The sequence below is a fragment of the Mirounga angustirostris genome, unplaced genomic scaffold (assembly GCF_029215605.1).
Source record: "Mirounga angustirostris isolate CCGP_5_RB_7025 unplaced genomic scaffold, mMirAng1.0.hap1 SCAF_1, whole genome shotgun sequence".
NCBI lineage: Eukaryota > Metazoa > Chordata > Mammalia > Carnivora > Phocidae > Mirounga > Mirounga angustirostris.
In genome coordinates this window covers 158,703,711-158,723,307 of record NW_026991709.1, presented here as the reverse complement: position 1 = coordinate 158,723,307, position 19,597 = coordinate 158,703,711, and the positions used below count along the sequence as shown (strand labels likewise).

At 48.8% G+C, this 19,597-nt stretch overlaps 1 protein-coding gene across 1 annotated transcript; it reads right to left on the bottom strand.

Annotated features, from left to right (window-relative positions):
- Positions 1 to 570: 570 nt before the first annotated feature.
- Positions 571 to 17,415, bottom strand: SEC61A1 (SEC61 translocon subunit alpha 1). Its single transcript, XM_045904215.2, has 12 exons — positions 17,275 to 17,415; positions 16,966 to 17,033; positions 13,843 to 13,908; positions 13,675 to 13,753; positions 12,603 to 12,734; positions 10,579 to 10,688; positions 10,126 to 10,279; positions 6,076 to 6,236; positions 4,431 to 4,628; positions 3,981 to 4,172; positions 3,500 to 3,576; positions 571 to 1,985 (listed from the first exon to the last, which is right to left on the bottom strand). Exons 1-12 carry the CDS (start codon positions 17,279 to 17,281, stop codon positions 1,799 to 1,801), a joined length of 1,431 nt encoding a protein of 476 aa, XP_045760171.1. The 5' UTR covers positions 17,282 to 17,415; the 3' UTR covers positions 571 to 1,798.
- Between the last annotated feature and the right edge of the window lie 2,182 nt (positions 17,416 to 19,597).

Below are 19,597 nucleotides of genomic sequence, written 5' to 3'. Positions count from 1 at the left end.
AGTCCCCTGCAAGCTGGGGTCAGCCCCCACCCACCGTGATCACGGACCACAGAGCACGAGCCACGCAGGGCCCCACCCATGAGGCTGGCGCCCACAGCGTGCCCACAGGTGGGGCCGAGCGGACTGCGTGCTGCGGGGAGGCTTCGAGTCTCTGCTCAGGACTGGGTCTGACAAGGCCACGTGTGATATGGTGGGATGCCCTGGACTGGGGGGGGTCAACAGACCTGTTGGGCCCATCCTGGGTCTGCTGCTGACTTGCCAGGTGGCTTTAGACAAGTCGCTTCTTGTCCCTTGGTCGGTCTGTTTCCTGGTTGGTGCTGCGAGTGAGGTGTCCTAGGAGCTTGGACTCAGCTCTACTGAGTTGTGACCACGGCTCTGTGCTTCGAAGGCCACTGTGTGCCTGCTGCTGGTGGGGTGTCTCTCCGTGGGGCCCCGGTGCTCCCTTCTTAGACCTGGGGCATCCTCCAGGGAGAACTCCTCAGGCTTGTGGCGCCCGACTCTGCTGTCCCTGCTGCCAAGCACCACCTGTCCCCCAAGGAGCCTCTCTGCAGACCTTAGAAAAGGTTCCACTGCCTAAAACCTAGGTCCCCTGTTACTACAAACAGAACTCATCTTAGACATCATCGTCTTCTCCTATCCAACACTGGAGCAACTTACTAAAAAAGCAAAAACGAAGACCCTAAGCTCTCTGCCCCTGATTTTGCCTCGGATGTGGGGCCTGCACCCTCCTCTATGCGGGGCGGTGCTGACGGATGAGGACAAGGTGGCATCTGGTCATTTACTTAACATGCATTTGGTCCTAGGCACAGTGAAAAAAGTGCTACAAACACGACGGGAAGGTTTCAGCCTGGAAAGTACGGTGGCCTGCGAAAGCGAAGCCGTCTCCCCGTGTGAGTTCCACCACGGCGGCGAGCGGGAGGCCCGTCCATCGACGAAATGGAAGGACTGCATAGACACGCATCACTTCCTCTGTACAGAGTCCACCCGGCTAGGCCAGGCGCAACTCCGTAAGGTTGGTGAATCCTGGCCTCGCTCAATCAGAGGACACAGACCGACGACAGAGACGGACAGACATGACGGAGCCAAGCCGACTCCGTGCTCTTCAGCCTCAAAGCCCGACCAGAACAGTCAACAAGAATAGCCAACAGGCACATGCAGAAAAATTAACAGACGGCCCAAGAGTGTCTTCTGGAAAACCCATCCCTTTCTTTTGGAAGAGGCTTGTTCCTAAAAAGCTACTTATAAAAAGGGAAAACAATAGTGTCTTCCAGAGAAACAGTTTGAAGCCAAATACTCTTACCCCTGATTGTGACAGGGACTCACTTGTGAGTCACGTCTACCAGAAAACATGATTTGCTCTCAGCCTCGTGCCCTACGGCCACAACAGAGACATGGCTCCGAGGTTTGTGCTTCTAACCAAAAAGACGCAACCTTGGTGGGGGAACAGCTCAGACCACTGCAGCCGCCTACGGCACTGAGCAGGTGCAAAGGTTAAAAGTTACATGGACACTTGGGGACGGTCCTTTACCATCCCCACCTCTGGCAGTCAGCTCCATAAAACCCCCCTTCTACCCTCGTTTTGCCAATGCCAGAATAAAAAGCAAAATTTCAAACTGGAAAAATTCTAGCACTTTACAAAGTGGAATGAAAGACTATGAAATTCAAAAACCTCATTAAACAAAAGTCCTGGTGCTGCAGCGGCACTCCCCGCGATGAGCGCCTCGCAGGGAGGCCTCACTGTTCCCATCCCTTGCAGTTCCGGGCAGGGCCCCCACTCCCTGGTCCGAGGAGACACGGCTCAGAACAGAAGGGCCCCCATGCTGCCGACCTCACTCTGCTCCTTCACGAAGATTTCAAAGTACTGGTAGATGATTGTGACTGCGAGCAGGATCCCAGTTCCAGACCCGATGGCGCCCAGGAAGTCAGCCAGGACGGAGAGGGCCCCGATGCACAGCCCGCCGAAGGCTGCGGCGGTGGGGATGTACCTGGGGAGTGGGGACCGATCAGCCACGTGCCACCATGCAGATCCCCACCCCCGGCCTGGCCACGAGAAGTGGCCAGGCCATCAGACATGCCAACCTCTGATTTAGGAACCTGACTCCGAGGCCACTCCACCACCCCCTTGAACCTTCACTGACTCACACGCCTTGATGGCCTAGACTAGGGCTGTGCTCTCCAGCAGGTGCCACACGAACCACATGTGGTTCATGAAACGGGACTACTCCAAATCAAGATGCTGAAGACATCACAAGAGGTTTTGAAAACAAGAATATAAAGTATCTCATGATACTTTTTCTTATGTTATCTACAACTTGAAATTATAGTCTGAACACGCAGAATTAAATAAAATATATCATTAAGTTTAATCAGTTTCTTTTTACTTTCTTTTTAAGATATAACCTACATGCAACATTTTGTTAGTTTCAGGTATATATATTTTTCTTTAATGTGGCTAGTAGAAAATTTAAAATTTCCTAAGTGGCGTGCAAACTACTACGACTGAATGGTGGTATAAATCTAGAGGCCTCAGAGGAGTCTTATGAAGAGAACATTGCATACCGCTCCTGCAAGAGATCTGAAAACCACCTGAAACTTGCAACGCTGGCTTTTCCTGTGGTTGCTTCCTTTAGGTGAGGCGAGCAAGCTACAGGCGGGCTGTGGGACAAGCCTGGTCTGCCACCTGATCTAGTGAACAGTTTTGCAGGGACACAGCCTCCTTCATCTGCGTACAAACTGTCTGCGGCCGCTGCCCAGTGGCGGCGGAGGGAAGGAGTAGTCACGACAGGCTCAAAAAGCCTGAGATACTTAGTGCCGCCACCCCGCTGCCCAAGAGGCAGCTCCATGGTAAGTGAAAAGGAGGTGCAGACGGCAAAGAGGCACATGCACACCGCAAGGGCCAGCCTGGAGCTGCCTCCTCTCCCGTACCCGACACACCAAGTGCTGTGGCCTCTCCTCTGCGTCCCCAAGTTCCTGCAGCACTTGGGGCCCCCTCCTGCCCCCCTGCCCAAACTCCCACCGTGGCCTCTCGGCGGTTGGCCTGCCCTCCCTCTGGTGGGTCTGCCTCCAGCACTGAGCGTCCTAAAGGGACCCTGGGCACTGTCCCTTTCCTGCGCAGCTTCACTAGGCTCACCTCACCTCAGCCCTCATCTGCACTTGGGCACCAGCCCTCAGAGCACAGGTGTGTGTGTGTGGGGGGGCAGTGAGCCCCATGCCCCAGTGGCCAGCTCACTGCCCATACCCTTACCACACCCTCTTGTATGCATGGGGCCGCGGGCCGCTCTCTTGCTCCCTGGCGGGTCCCTCTTCCAGGAGAGGGGCTGCATGCATTTATTATCCTATCCCCAGTCTCCAGCATCTAGCAAGCACATAAAGAATTAGAGACACAGGAGTCTTTTCTATCCTGTTACCCCAGGGTAGGAGTTAATGAGCCAGAAATCCCTAAGCCAGATCAGGATGCCTCCACAAATGCAGAGTCTGGGGGCTGGGGGCCAGCACTCACCGATTGAGTTCATGGACCATGGAAGTCTCTCGATGGCCCCTCATCACCATCTGCTGCTCCTTCAGCTGCTTTGCAACCTGCATGATGCCCACCAAGGAGACAACGTTAAATCTGAAACCTGAACTTGAAGGGAAGGCAGACGTGTCTCCTGGTGGGACTCAACGGTCACATCTTTTTCTCTTCCGCGCCCTCAACACTCACACAGGAAACTGCGACTTTGCCATGGAGAAGTCACGTGACGAGGCCTAACCGCATACTGTGGCTCCAGCTTCCCCAGCTGAGCGCTCACTTACCGCTGCGCTTTAGCTTTGGCCACTAAGGGTTCGGAACTGCCCCGCAATGAGCATGAAGCGTCTGCGGGTGTTCACAGACCGCTTTCTTAGCAAGAGGAGACAGGCTGAGACCCCTCAGGCCCCAGATGGATAAGGACTATTGTTTCCTGGTTTAACCTCTCTAGAAACTTACTGTAACTCATACTTACATCTTTGGCAGAGGAACCCGAGACCTCGATCCATGTTTTGGAGAAGAACGCACACGAGCCGAGCATGAACACTATATACACCACGGCATGGACAGGATCTTCTAATACGGAGCCAAAAGATTCTGGCGGGGACAGGTAATAGCAAAGGCCGCCGACTGGATACGCACGCGCCGGGCCCCCGGAAGAGGTATCCTGGAAAGAATACGCAGGGAGCCTGTGAGAGCCGTTTCGTCATACCTCCGCATCAGGACAGACATAGTTCTGAGCAGATGACAAAAAGATGACGATTTTGCTCAAGTGCCCGTAGTACAGTTCCCTCACTGAAAAGGGAATTGAATGTGCTGAATCTGTAAAGGGCATGATTAGCAAATACCCACAGGTGAAATATCTGGTCACATGCAGCAACCTGCCGCGGCGCTAAAACTGATGGCCCCAAGCGGCCGTACTTACAGACCAGGTGCCCAGCAGGCTGACCAGCAGGTTGCCACTGAAGCGGGCGGACAGCATCTGGGAGATGACGTACAGGTTGGACACCAGGGCGGACTGCAGGATGATGGGGATGTTGGAGGTGTAGAAGAGCTTGATCGGGTAGGTATTGTACTGGCCTCGGTAACGGGCTGACTTGATGGGCAGGTCCACGCGGAAGCCCTGAGACACCAAACAGAGCAGAATGCCCTTCACTGCCTCATCCGACCCACTGCCCAGAAGCCCCGGCCAGCCGGGGACAGCCACCAGGGAGCTGGCCCCAAGCACCGCTGCCAGGGCTCTGGTTCCCCTGCCTTAGCCATCTCTGCACCTGGGGGCATTGGAACAGAAGGTTCCCAGAAGGGGCGCCTCGGTGACTCAGTCAGTTAAGCGTCTGCCTTCGGCTTAGGTCATGATCGTTGAGCCCCACATCGGGCTCCCTGCTCAGCGGGGAGCCTGCTTCTCCCTCTCCCTCTGCCCCTCCCCCACACTCCTGTGCTCTCGTGCGCTCTCTCTTCTCTCCTTCTGTTCTCTCTCTCAAATAAATAAATAAAATCTTAAAAAAAAAAAAAGGTTCCCAGAAATACTGGCTTAAAAATGCACCAAAGCCCAGCAGAGATAATCCCATTTTTGTCAGAAACCAAAGCCCAGCACATTACATCCAGCTCTCTGTAGAATATACTAGAAAAGCCTGAAGGCCACCTGCCCAAGTCCTAGCAGTGCTGCTCTCGCCCATGCGTCCAGTGGCTCCAAGGCCATGCCACCACAGCACCTGCCTCGCACCCGAGAACAGCCACTTAGGAAGTTTCTAATCATACACAGAAAAGCCAAGCTTTTCTATGAAGATGACCTCTCCCTCGGAAACCCTTGGAGGAAGGGTTTCTTCTCTATGATTTTCACAAACTCTCAGTGCCTAGAACAGGGCTTAGAATATGTAAGACTTAAAATAAAATCTTCATGCTCCAAATGCAAATACTTGCCAAGCCCCTAAAGAGTCCGCTTGTTAGTAATGAGGCATCTGAGTCTTAGCCAAAGGAACAGAACTGTTCGCTCCTCGGAAAAAGCATTTGCCTGGTTTAAATACCTTTCCAACAAGCATTCACCTACTCTCTCAACTGCTGTCTCTTCTTGTCAATAAATATTAGAATACAAAGTGGCTGATCAAGAAATACAGAGATTAATCCGACTATAGAAAAGCCAACTGGCAGTTCAGCTCTCCTGTTCAGAAGCAAGTGACACAGATGAGTAACGTGAAGGGTAAGAGGAAGGCCTTTTCCAAGATGAGGCTCCTGCCTACAATTATGGTACAAACTTTGGGTAAGACAGAGACGAGGTGTTAGAGTTTGGTTACTTTTCACTTCTCTTGAACTAAGGACTTAAAATATCTTCTCTGTCAGCAGGCCCAATGCAAAGGAACACAATTCCAGAAATGTTAGCTCTGCCTCAACTGTTTCGTTCTGGCAAGTCCCCCGACTCAGTGGAAGGAACCTGTCCTTGAAATGCTATCTCATGTCAGTACAATGCAATGGGATAGGCTCCCCCTGGGTGTGGGTGGGGGACGCGTACACCAAGGCATTCTGACACTTAAATGCAGACCATCAAAACTCACCGCGCTGGGGTATGGACGCACCTGGAAATAGATCACCACTGCAAAGACAAAGATGGTGGCGATCAGATTCATAAGGTTGGGAAGATTCTGGCGGTAGAAGGCCTCTCGAAGGGCTCGGACCTTGTCGGTGCGGGTGGCCAGGAGATGGAAGAGTGCAATGATGGCGCCTTCGAATTCCATTCCTGTTGGTGAAGGAGAGGGTGCACGTGGTAAAGAAACCACCCATCAACTAAATTTGGCTAAGGATTTTCTCAGTGGCCAAAAAGACTAAGTCCTACCATTTGCAGTGCCTACTCGCATAACCACAGGGAGAGAGTTCTCTCACCCACTGCTTTTGTAGAGACTGCAACCTGCAGAAAGGGCTATCTTTCTTTCTGAATTACTTGATCTCAATTCTTTAGCATGTACAAATCAATGGCTACTGGATGTATGGCATGACGATCAGTTACAAAAACATAAAGGCAGGGTCTGCTGAACCCCAGTTGAAGGGGCCCTACACTGAAGAGGGGCCTCCAAGCTGCCAGATTCTCTTCCCGGAAATGCCCGGCCAGTCGGAGCATCAGCCCCTCCGAGGGGAGGGTGGGGCTCGGACTCTGCTCCCTACATGGATGGCCAAGCGCAAAGGACCACACGTGCGCCCACCACAAGGCTGATCCAAATCCGAGTTGATGCCCTACGCCGAGAGGGTGTGGAAGGAGGCAGCCCAGAGTTTCCAGAGCCAGGAAACCACAACCATGAAGCAGGCTGAACTTGCCAGAGACTGAAGGGAAAGAGCGAGACTGGGTACTTGACCTGAGGAGCAGGCAGCAGAGGGACAAGTGAGAGGAACCCGGGGAGCACAGGGCGTCAGTATGGCCTAGAGTTGTCTTAATTTTCAAGAAATTTATGGAGTTAAACAAACAAAAGCCAAAGCAAGGAACAAGAGCACCATGTTACTGTGTAATCTCTGCTAACCCAGGACAGTCTATGTCGTGACACAGTCTGGCGGCGCGCATGCCTGAAGCTAGTGCCATGTCTAGAGCCATGGTCTCTGAGGGCAGCTGGGGGCACGGGTAACAGTCGCGTGAGGTATGCCCTGGGACTGTCCTGCCACAGCATTTGCTCAAGTTTCTAACACATAGCGGCTGGCACCACCTGCTGCTGTTCCCGGGCCATCTCAAGATGAGGCTGTAGGCCAACCATCTAATGGGCATCACCATGGCCTCTTCTGGAATGTGGCTTCTGTGAAAGAAACACTGTCCCAACTGTCAGTAATTCCTCACCTCACCCTGGGACGCTGCGCTCAATCCCCACGCAGCCCTGCTCCCAGGCTTGTGACAGCACTGGCCTGTCTTCCCAGGGCGCAGGGTTCAGGGATCTGAGAGCTGGAGCCAGGACAAGCGCGTGCCTCACAGGGGACGCCGCCTCAGCCGCCGGGGAAGAACTTGTTCCCTTCTGCCCTCTGTCCACACTGCTGATCTTAGCTCCAACTCCTCTCCCCTTGTTCATTCTGCACCAGCACACGCGCTGGCCTTGAACACCAGCTACACTCCCACCTCAGGGCCTTGGCAGCTGGCTGTTCCCTCCAAATGGGACATTCTTTGCACAGTCCCTCCCCTCGGCAGGACTTTGTTCCAAGGTGGGGGATGCTGAGAGGGGATCTTCCTGATCACCCAGACTAGCCCTGTGACAACCCTCCCAGCATCTCCGTCTTCTTTCTCTGTCTTGTTTTTCCCCGAGGTACCTGTTGTAACACCTGCCATGTGAAACACTCAAGCTCACTCTGCATTCCCAGTGGCCAGACAGTGCCTGGTCCTTCACAGATGCCTAGTAAAGTATTTGTTGAGTGAAGGGCAATGCCAGGGTTAAGCTCTAGTTCTCCTAACTTTTAACATCATTTCTTAAAATTCACTACCTGCTGCATCTCTGGGGACAGGACAGAGCTTCTAAGTGTGAAGAGTTACTTCAGGTGCAGAGGCTAAGGGTCCCCGCTAATCCCATCTGGGCTGTTCCACTTGCCCAGGGAATGGCTGTTCTCCCGTGAGAGGGTCACGGTCATGGACGCATTTCCATGTGCACAAGCCACACTGTAGCAGAGTTCCAGATGTGCTGCCATACGGTCTTCTCAGGCCTGTGACCGTTGTGACCTCTGCCCTCCTCCACCAGGGCCCAGTCCTTGAGACCCCACTCCTCCCTTTCCCCTCACCCCCCAGTTCTCACGGCAGCACTCACTGCCCACACATGCGCCTCAGAGGGACCCTTCCTGGCTGCGCCTCTTTCCGGCTCAGCCCCAAACACGACCAGCTGACAGTGAAATACTTTTAAAGCCAAAAAAAACACCCAACTCTGCTCTACGATTTTCCATCACCCTTGAAAGAACCTCCTTTGTCCCGTCTCTTACACTCTTATCTCCTTGTGCCTTTGCTCCGTGCTTTCCACCTCGGGCTGGCTGGTCAAAGCTGGACGACGGAACAGCTATCAGGCTGTGTTCTCCACCCATCTTCCCCTCGAGTCCAGGCTGAATCACTCCTTCCACGCTCCAACCCCCACCGCCTCACTGGCCTGCTCCTCAATGGAAGGTGGCTTCTGGGCCTTTAATGACTCCTCCCCTCCTGGGCCCCACTCTGGTATCACTTCCTCATACTTCAGGATGTTCCCAGGCCAGTTACAGTGATAGTCTTCACAAATCTGAACCCTTAATGATCTCCCTTACCCTCCTGCCTTTTCACACCCATCCCTGAAAAACCTTGTTCCACCCTCTCGTTTCTCCCAATTTGTCCTGAATTTCCTACAATTCCAGAAGTGCCCAGGGAGGAACCAAGTCTGCTCCTGTCTCCTCTTCTCTAAGGCTCTTCTGACAGTTCCTACGTCAAGATACACTCTTTTCCTTGTAATCTGTTGGGTGCATGTGGCCTTCATTTGTCCAGGGACCTACTTTGAGTCTCACTATAGAGATCACTTGGTCTCTGGATGCCAGGGACTGTTTCCAGCACTCATCTCTAAGAAAAATAAACACGTATGAATATTTATTTTTCATGAGACTCAGAATTCTGAGTGAATAACATAGTGATGAAAAAACCTGATTTTCCTTTCCTAGTAAGTCACACTTCCCTAAATATTTAGGAACTTTTATTAAAGACACAGATTGCCTTCTTTGTAGGTAGAACATTTATACGAGACATACATCTATTTTGAGCCAGGCATCACAGAATTTTATGTTATTTCTCATTAATCCTGGCCCCCACGGCTCATAGGCAGAGGACTGTGCCCAAGGCCACTTAGCTACTACCAGCAACCGCCAGGACTTAAATGCAGTGAGCTCCAAGTTCAGGCCTCTCTCCCAAAACTGCCCCTCACATGAGCAAGTGCGTTGGTTCTGTAATTTCATTTTTAGAAACTTATTCACTGCGAGCAACTGCCAAGATCTATAAAGATGAACATGTGAGGATGTGCGCCATCTCACTGCTGCAACAACAGCGAAACTGGCAACAACCTCCGTGTCCATCACAAGACTGGTTATAATGAATATTGCTGGGGCGCCTGGGTGGCTCAGTCGTTAAGCGTCTGCCTTTGGCTCAGGTCATGATCCCAGGGTCCTGGGATCGAGCCCCGCATTGGGCTCTCTGCTCGGCGGGAAGCCTGCTTCTCCCTCTCCCCCTCCCTCTGCTTGTGTTCCCTCTCTCGCTGTGTCTCTCTCTGTCAAATAAATAAAACCATAAATAAATAAAACCATAAATAAATAAAACCATAAATAAATAAATACTTCATCCTTGCAATGGAAGTCCATACTGTGCTGAGGAAAACGAGGCGAAATTATGTATTCTGGCACAGCAAATGTCCATGAAATACACGAAAAATGCAAGTTAGACATCTTGATGAGCACAAACCTATCTGTGTTTAAAAAATTCTGCAGATAGAGGTTACTTTAAAAAACAAAAACGAAAACTCTGCAGATACACACAGGAAAATTAGAAGAGATGTACCTAAAACTAAGCTAATTTTTCCTTGGCACGGGGGAACTTCTGTTTCCTGCCTTGCACACGTTGGTACTTTTTACTAAACCCTGTCCCCAGGGAAGGCCAGGGCCCTTACCTCGGCCGGTGTTGACAGTGGTGGGGCTGAAGGCCTTCCACACGATGGTCTCGCAGATGTTCGTGGCAATGAAGAGGGAGATCCCAGAGCCCAGGCCATACCCTTTTTGCAGAAGTTCATCCAAAAGCAAGACAATTAAGCCAGCAACAAAGAGCTGTGAAAATTTAAAGAGAAAAGAAAAAAAAAATAAAGAAACCCTAAAAGACTGCGCATTACTGTTCTTCATGGGCCTGGTTCTTTCCTTCCACAGTACCGAGCATCTCTGCTATCAATGCTAAAGGCAGGGTAGGCCTCGGACAGTAGAGCCTTCGTCTGGTGAACTCGGGAAGGCTACCCCAGGGGCCCCGGCTTCTTCTCATGCTTCTTTTAAGCACGCCTCAGCTCTGTCCTTCAGGAGTCTAAGTGAGTGGGAGGGGCTACTCCAAAGGGGGGACATGGCAGAGCTGCACAGACCTGAATGGTGATTAACAGGCAGATTCCAGCACCCATTTCAGAAGGATCTCCGTACATTCCTGTCATCACGTACACGATGGACTGGCCGATGGTAATGATCATGCCGAATACTGGAATCACAAGAACACAGTGTTCTCAAAGTGGGACACTCCACGGTCTGGAGAGAACAGTTCCAGAACACCTACTGTGCGCCAGGCATCAGGGAGGACGACAATGGAACTGAAGAATACAGACAATGCCCGCGAGGAGCTCGATCCAGGAACACTCAGTAGCCCCATGGCCAAGGTACAAGAGTACTGAGTACAAGTACTCAAATGCCTTCTAACAAAAGCGCATGACCTCTTTGATTTCAGCTTCTCCTAAATTCACTTTCCTTTCAGTAATGGCAGGAGAAAAAGAGTTGAAATGTACTAATCTAGTACTTATTTTTTTTTAAGATTTCATTTGTTTATCTGACAGAGAAAGAGAGTGAGAGAGCACAAGCAGGGCGAGTGGCAGAGGAAGAGGGAGAAGCAGACTCCCCAGAGTCCAATGCGGGGCTTGATCCCAGGACTCCGGGATCATGACCTGAGCCAAAGGCAGACTGAGCGACCCAGGCGCCCCACTAATCTAGTTCTTATGAAAGGTGAGTCAGGGAGCAAGGGAAGACGATGTCCAGAGGCACGTGATTTGGTGATGGCACTGACCTGCAGCACCCAAACTCAGGTCAGGTCACTTGGGCTCTGGAGAGCTCCCTAGCTTGAATACGTGCCTGGGCCCTCTACAGGCCCATCATCCGGGTCTGAGTCCAGCACACTGAATATTAGCTCTGGGGTAAGGTGATCCCTTCCCAGCTTGTAGTTAATGTGCTTTTAAAGAAAAAAACTCAGAAAGTAGTCAATTTAGTTACTAGTCCCGTTTCCTTAGCCACAAAGCTCTTCTGGCCCAAGAGACACTTTCGTTTTTGTATGAACATGTCTTTGTTTCTTGTAGCTCATTAGACTCCATTGTTAGGCACAGTGGAATCCACATGTTTTTATTGGTTCCACAATACTAGATGGGTTTGGGATTCAATTTCAGCTTTTCTGCTTAGTTTGCACATAAAATACAATTTTACTCCAAAGTGCCCATCAAATAGTTTCCATTTGACTTTTTTAAAACGTGCCTAATAAAACAGATGTCTTAAGACAGAAAAATTTCAAAAAACTGTCCAAAACTAAAGAGAAAATGGCTGATTTGTGCTTTTGAAAAATAATACATGTGTATATTTTTAAATCCTGATTTGTGTCTGAAACTGACAAGTCTGAATTGGATTAGTCTTTCTTGCTCAGTCCTTTAACTTACTAACTTCAGAAGATCTGTAAAACATGCTGGTGTGGAAGAAAACATGGCTGCGTACGCAGCTGTAAATGTCATTTCCTAATTAATACATTTCACTTCACAGCCAGAGGCTGCACGTGGTTCATTCTGAGGACTGGTTACTATTACTAGTAACATATTATTTGCTATAAAGCAAATACCATTATTATCCTCACTATTACAGATGAAGAGACGGAGACTTCAGAGCTGTCATCTAACTTCGTCCCAGGTCAGAGCTAGGACATAGCAGAGCTGGATGAAGAGGACCCCTTTCCCCTAAGCTGAATCCTTTCCAACTCCCAGCAGAGAGAAAACACCACTTGTCGGGTAACTACTGTGGGCCAGGCACTGAGAGACTTTACACATACTATTCAATTGAAGTCTTACAACAGCTCTGAAGTCTTTCTTCTAAGTGGTAAGGAAATTGTGGCTGGTGGAGGGTGACACTGCCAAGCCCTGCAAGCCCTGCTCCTCCCCCTCGATCACATGGCGTCTGGGGCCTGTGCCCACCCCTGCCTCATCCAGCCCGTCCAGGTGCTCTCTTGCTAACATAGTCCACAGTACATACAGGGTTGGTGGGCCAAGAAGGTTACATTGTACAAAAACACGTTTTGATGCCCTAAACTTTAGAGCAAATTTGAATTCTCACCTACAGACATCTGAACATTATTCAAAATCTCACTTACACTTTTGGGCTCCATTGAAGAGGGCTCGGTCTTTCGGAGTGTCACCAACTTCAATTATTTTAGCGCCAGCCAAGAGCTGCATGATGAGGCCAGAGGTGACAATGGGAGAGATACCCAGCTCCATCAATGTGCCTTGAAGAAAGGGCAAGACAAAACACAGCCAGTATGAGTTTAGAAAAGCAACACATTATTAAGAAAACGAATGAGCAAAATTCGACGGTGTGCCCTGTATACAAATCCGATGTTTCAGTTTGCTAGCAGCATTTAATTTCAAAAATAATCCCTAAATATCAATGATTAGAGTATAATTCAATTCATTCTGTTCAGTCTGCCAGGCAACATCTTATTCTGTTTAGGAAGTCACGTGGCATTTAAACAGACAACTGCATTTAAATTCACCCCAAACAGATCCATTCTGGTTTCACAGAGATAAGAAAGGTTCGTCTCTTCCTCAGTTAATAAAAAAGGATAACATTCAAATAATTTCCAGAGTTTGGAAAGAAGGTCTGCACCATTGTATCTAGTTGTGAATAAACCTCTATTTCCATTATGCTAAAATGAGCTACACTTCCAACTGATTTAGAACTTAATTTGAACTATGTTTAAAAAGCGAGTTAATCAAAAGCAGTATCAACATAAATGTTCAAATCCTACCCCCCATAGGTAATGGGTTAGAGTATACAAAACACCGTTACGTATTTTTTTGGACACGTATATTGTAACCTATAGATATAAAGATGTAGCTCAGAAATAAATTACATATTCTAAAGAATGTTATCAAAACAGGAGAAAGACTGTACAAATGTCATCATTTCAGTTGTTTAAAAAACATTCTAGTTTTTCCATGTTTTTTTATCCTCTACGACCTAGACTTATCTTGTTATTACAGGTTTTATGTTGCATTCAAATGCCTCGGTGCTGAATTGGGCATCTGCTCAGGCTATTCAGCACAGGGCGCTAGCATTCCTCCCTAACACTCTCTGAATTCCACGTAAAGCTGAAGCCTGTAATTTAACCGAAGGAGGCCAGTCAAATCCACATTGCAGAGTGGTACAGATGGCCAGAGACCTACCTCTGTTAGAGGCTAGAATCACTCTCATCCAATAGAAAGGGTCAGCTGAATCTGAAGACATGATACCAAATAGCGGGATCTGGAAACAAGCAGAGAAAAGGAGTCAGCACACTGACCCCCAGCCTGCTCTTCACCCCACCCCAATTCTGGAATGGGAACTGTGCTTACCTGGCAGCATACTAAGAAGATAAAGAGGGTGATTGCGGTCCACAGCACTTTCTCCTTAAATTGAATCTACAGTGGAAGAGAATGCATTAAGGCAGTGGTTATTTATATAAGCAAGTTAACAGAAATGAACTTGAATTGGACCCCTTTCTCTGTTCACCAGAGAAGTGAGCCTTGAACACTCCAAACTGTGTGCCAAACATAAGCACTGAAACCTGAGTATGTGTGTTGCATACTTTCTATGTACAAGACAGTTATGCAGAGACCTTCACACGTACCATTTCATTTGATCCTCATATCACATAGTGTTATCTTTACAATGAGAAAACAGTCTTAGGAAAGCTAACTTGTCCCAAATCTCACAGCTGAAGTGAGTTTTGAGTGCAAAACCTTTGCTCTTAATCACCAGCATTAACAGTTTAGGATCAGATCCCAGATCAAACAATGCTCCAACAGCAAGGAATTCCTAAAACAGACCAGTCCTTACAACCAGCCAAGGATAGTGACCATTCTAAAAGGCTTTGTAATTGATAAAATCTTCCAATTCTGTAGCTAACCAATTGGCAATGTGTGATAGTTCCACAGTGTATTTGCTATGAATTAAGGGTAAAACAGTGTAATAAAAAATACTGGGGGGGGAAGGCAAGGAGATTTACACCTTTAACCTACTCAATGCCTACTAATAGCCTATTTAAGACTTTTCACATCTCCTTGGGTACACAGGTAGGCCAAGTGACTACTGGGAATTATTTTATAGATGACGAGTAAGTACCATCAGATAAATTTAGAATCCCCTCCCAAGGTCCCTCTGGTACCAAGTAGAACCGGCAGCTTTTCCAGGTGTTCTGCCTCAACAACTGAGTGCCTTCCCTAGTACTTGCTGCCTATCCTGCAAGAAGGGGTTTAAAGGGCTTAAAAAACACCGTTAATTATTGTGTGGACTGAGGATATTGATATGAAAAAATACCTTGTGAGCGACAGCATTAAGTGAACAAAACTGTGCTCTGAAAAAGTACTTTTTAACTGGAGGGGAGAAGTCTAAAGTCTACACAAGCTCTGAGACATAGTCTGGCTCTCTGGTCAGAATAGAAGTTGAGGTCTTCCATGACTGCCTTTAGGCAGGCCCCAAGAAGACTGCCATGCAAAGGCTGTGGGCACTCACATGAAGCTGGGGTGAATTCACAGAACCCTTCTTCCTCTTGAGAATGCTCCCTTTCCCACCTGTCACCTCACCACACCAAGAAATTAGGAGGCCAAGGGAAGGCAACACCACTTCCGGCTAACTAGTTGAAAGGATTCTTTATGGGAAAAAAGAGTAGACAATTTTTATAAGACTCCTCATTTCTTAATAACCAAGTTTCCTCTCCTGGATGCAGCCAAATTCAGCAGCAAAACTTCAAAAGCTCTGTATCTCAGTCCTGTCTACTTTACCTTTGAAAATAGCCCCTGAATCAGCAAACAATCACTTCTCATTCAAAAAGCTTTTGAAATTGATAAAATCTTGCTATTCTGTAGTTAACTAATTTGCAATATGTGATAGTCCCACAGTGTATTTGCTATGAATTAAGGGTAAAACAATGTAATAAAAAGTACTGGGGGGGGGGGGGCGCCTGGGTGGCTCAGTTGGTTAAGCGACTGCCTTCGGCTCAGGTCATGATCCTGGAGTCCCGGGATCGAGTCCCGCATCGGGCTCCCTGCTCGGCAGGGAGTCTGCTTCTCCCTCTGACCCTCTTCCCTCTCATGCTCTCTGTCTGATTCTCTCTCTCAAATAAATAAATAAATAAAATCTTTAAAAAAAAAAAAGTACTGGGGGGGGACAGGGAGCCCACCCCATACACCCTCTGTTACAAAAGCCTTGAAACCACTCTCATCTTGTACCGACTTCCAGAGCATTTTCTAATCACCTGGCCCTTCCATTGCTCCCCACCACCCTTTATGTTCCAGCAATATGGTCCTACAGCTAACACCCTCCCACCTGCTTGTCTGCTTTGCACACCATATATTCCTTATGCCTGGAATTCCTTTCCCTCTCCTCAAAAAAATTATTCTTCCATTAAAACCACCATCAGAAACCACATCTTCCAGAATTAAGCCCTTCCCAAGCCACTGCTACACCCTGCACATGTTTTCACTGCTCCATCTACCACACTTAGTTACAAGGCCAAGGTCAGACAGCTATTAAGAGGTTTGTAAGGGTGGGTCCCAGGCTTGTCTACCTCCAGAGCTATACGTTCTCTACTATGCTAGGCTGTTGGGGTGGGAGGGACAACTTTGTATTTTGCCCCTCAAAGGCAGCACGTATGTGAAGCACTTATACAAAATGATTTTAAGTTAAAAAAAAAAAAGGAGACTTCAAGAATGTAAGTGTCCATATTGATGTCAAGTACACAGATGTATATGTGAATGCATGAACAACAGTCTGAAAAGAATCTAAAGACAAAAATCTTTTACTATTCATTCTCTTGAATGCAAGAATCTAAATAAAACTTCCCCATTGTTTAACAGCTTCACTAACATTGGCAACACTCGCTATCCTGGGCTGTGTAGGAGCAGAAATTCTGATAAAGGTTCTGCATTTTTATCTTCTCAGTTTTAATATGTCTGCTGTAAAAAGCAGGGTTCACAAAATGCCCTTTTTCTCTGTACCTTTTATGGCGACTGTCAGAGTACTAACTCATATGCACAGGACAAAGTGACTGCTCTTAGCTCCTTTTAGCACATGCACACTAAAAGCTTCTCCTAGGAAAAAACAACCCAGCCCTGAAGTGCTCCTGTTGAAGGTGAAGAAGGAAAGGTAACTCAATCCGAGTATCCTGAGGCTTTTGAGGCCTTATTCATTCACCGCCGAGATCCACTTTTGGGACAGAGCAAACCGGAGGCTTTGTCTGCTGGAGTAAAATCCACAAAAGATGCTCCAAATAAAGCACCATGATTTCGGTGGAAATTCCCACACAACCAGGTCACCTTCCGACAAAGCTCAGGAGTATACACAACTACACTCCAGGAGAAAGGGATGGGAAACAGAGTTTCCATCTGGCGTGTTGAAGCCATTTTTAATTGTGCTGTAAACTTCGAGCGCCCAGACATTTCATGAAACCTTCTCGGACGACGATTTCGGGGACTTACCTTCCTCTCCGGCTTCTGAATTTCCGGCAGGATGACACAGAAGGGCTTGATGACTTCCAGAAATTTGACTTTGATGGGAGAGACAAAAGCAGAGTTAGGGCACGTAAAAACCTTCCCCGCTCCCTGGGGAAGCGTTCTGCCGAGCATGAGTAGGAGCAGGGACTAGGGGAGCAGACCGCGCACGGGGGCGCGGGCCTCGGTCTGCGGGGACCCGGGCGGGCCCGGGGGTGGCCGCTCGCCCGGACCGGTGAGGGGAAGGGGGATTTTGATCCTTCCCGGCGCTGCTGGGGGCTACCCCGAGGGACTCACTCGCCATGGCGGCGGCAGCTCGGGCTCCGGATCCCGCTTCTGCTCCGCTCCACTCCGGGCGAGGTGAGGCTGTCCGCGGCCCAGCCCGCTCCGGAGCGCTTCACCTCTACCGAGAGACACGTCAGTGCTAGCGCCGCGGCGAGCGGCGCGGCGCGGCGCGGGGCGGAGCTGGGGGCGGGCCGCAGGCTGCTTCCGCTTCCTGCCACGCGCTGCGGGCCGGCCGCGGCGCCGCACAGCTGCCGCCGAGACCACAACTCCCGGCATGCAGCGGGGCTCCTGGGCCTCCCGGGAAGAGGGTGCGAGACGACGGGGCGGGGCGGGGCGCGTCGCGGGGCACGCCGGGATTGGGAGTGTGCTGAGGCTGCGCAGAGCTGGCTAAGCGAGAGCGCTCGGTGCAGGCTCTGTTGTGGCTTCAGAGGCTGGGTGGGCGTCGGCTGGTGGAGAACCTGAGGCAAAGGGCGGAAGCCGTCTGTGCCCGCAGCCCTGCGAGCAAGTTGGTGTCCCAGGTCACCTCTATGCCCTTCATAGTACTTATAACTGAATTAGGAAATAGAGTGTAAGCTCCTTTGATCAGGAGCCTGTGTCCCGGCGCAGACCGAAATGCCCGGCTCCTTGTAGGTGCCTGGCTAGTGAGGCCGACGGAACACCCTCGTTTGTTGAGTCATTCAGCAAACCCGGAGGTCTGCCCTGGGCACAGGGCCTCGGAAATGACTCCTGCCGAGTCCCTGCCATCTGAGGACGAATGGGGTGAATTCGTGGAGAGACAGATGGTCAGAGAAGAACTGGGAAAGCTCATGATACAGTTACGCCTGCTAGGGAATCCAGGAAGGCCTCCCAGGAGAGTTGCTTTTGTGCTAAACCTCGACGGATTCCGGCAACAAGAAATGAGGGAGGAGGGTGCCCCAGCTTGAGGAAACCTTTTTGAGCAAGGCATGGCGGTGTGACCGCCTGAGATCTTTGGGGGGAAATGTCCTGTTTGGCTGGGGCAAAGGGTATGTGAAGAGAAACAATATGATTTAACGTTCGTGGGGGATAATAGGTGGGGCAGGGTATGCTAGACACGGAGTTTGGAATTTATTTTTGAGCCATGTGTAATCACGGTAGCATGTGTTAAGTGTTCTAAAAGAGATGAGAGAGACTTAAGTTGTGATCATTTAGAGGAAGAGGAGGTGGGTGATGCTGGCTGGGGATTAGGGAAGGTTTCAGGGAGCTAAATGATGACCTGGACTGATTTAAGTTGGAGGTGTAGATGTGGCAAGATGCTTTTTTGGTAATACTAATTTAGGGATTGCTATTTCTATTTGCCCCCCCACCCCGCCCCATTTCTAGCGTGTGGTCAGGATTTGCAAATCTTTACCTCAGAAAGTTTGGTAGGACAGGAAGTCTTTTTCTGAGAATCAAACCCAGGGGTGGGAAGTTACAATGTTACCAGAGGCAGGTAGGTAACTTCATTGAGTGAAGTGGTCCAGGTGTGACATCACTTGATATCTATCCTCCACACAAAAAAGTGACCATGGACTATGCTTGTAGAGCTGCTTCTGAAATGCAGCCCATCTTCCAATCCAGGATCCATTGATAATCTCTTCTGGAGTTTTGGTCAGAGGCTTAAAACTGGCAGCCCCTGGACTAAATCCAGCAGATAGACCAGAGCTGATTTAGGTAGTACGCATCGTGCACCATACTGATGGTTAAAATATTGAAATACCTAATGGTAAATAGTATTATAGTAATTGTGGTAAGTGTTACAATTAGTTAATATAAATTTTAATAAAGACTCACTGGTGATAGCTTGAGGATATTAGTACCATTGGAAATGGGCCTCCTGATATAGCCACATCCAAGAAATATTCATGACATAGTTTGACCTGTGTCACTGAAGGGACTGGCTAAGTTGCTTATGTTAACAAAATACTAATTGCTTCAGGAGAATCACTAGCTTAAAATAATTTTATTCTTGGCACTTTGTAATTCTTTTGGAAGTAGTTGTGCAGTGTTTTATACACGTAAGATGTTATTATAAAATATTAAAAACAAATACCTAGAATGAAGAGGGAAAATCTGGATAAAATTTTAAGACTTTTAAACATAATAAACATGAATCTTGTTAATCTGCAGGACAAAGAAGGAACTACAATAGTAGTGAATCCCAGCCTGAGACCTGTTTTCTGTTTTGATGCAAGAATCTACACAAAATGAAACTTGCATAAATAAACTTTATTATGTAAAGTCTGTAGTTCTGGAATGAAAAATAACTGAATTTTTTTTCCAGCCAAGAATTTGACTTCTTGGTAGTGACAGAAAAGTTGGATGCAAATAGTGCTCA

Bases quoted from the DNA above. Each gene is read 5' to 3' on its own strand.
- SEC61A1 (XM_045904215.2), bottom strand. The intron at 10,280-10,578 runs GTCTGTGCAGCT...AAATTTTCACAG, and splicing joins GCCTGTTAATCACCATTCAG to CTCTTTGTTGCTGGCTTAAT. The intron at 1,986-3,499 runs GTGAGTGCTGGC...CCCACTCCCCAG, and splicing joins ATGGTCCATGAACTCAATCG to GTACATCCCCACCGCCGCAG.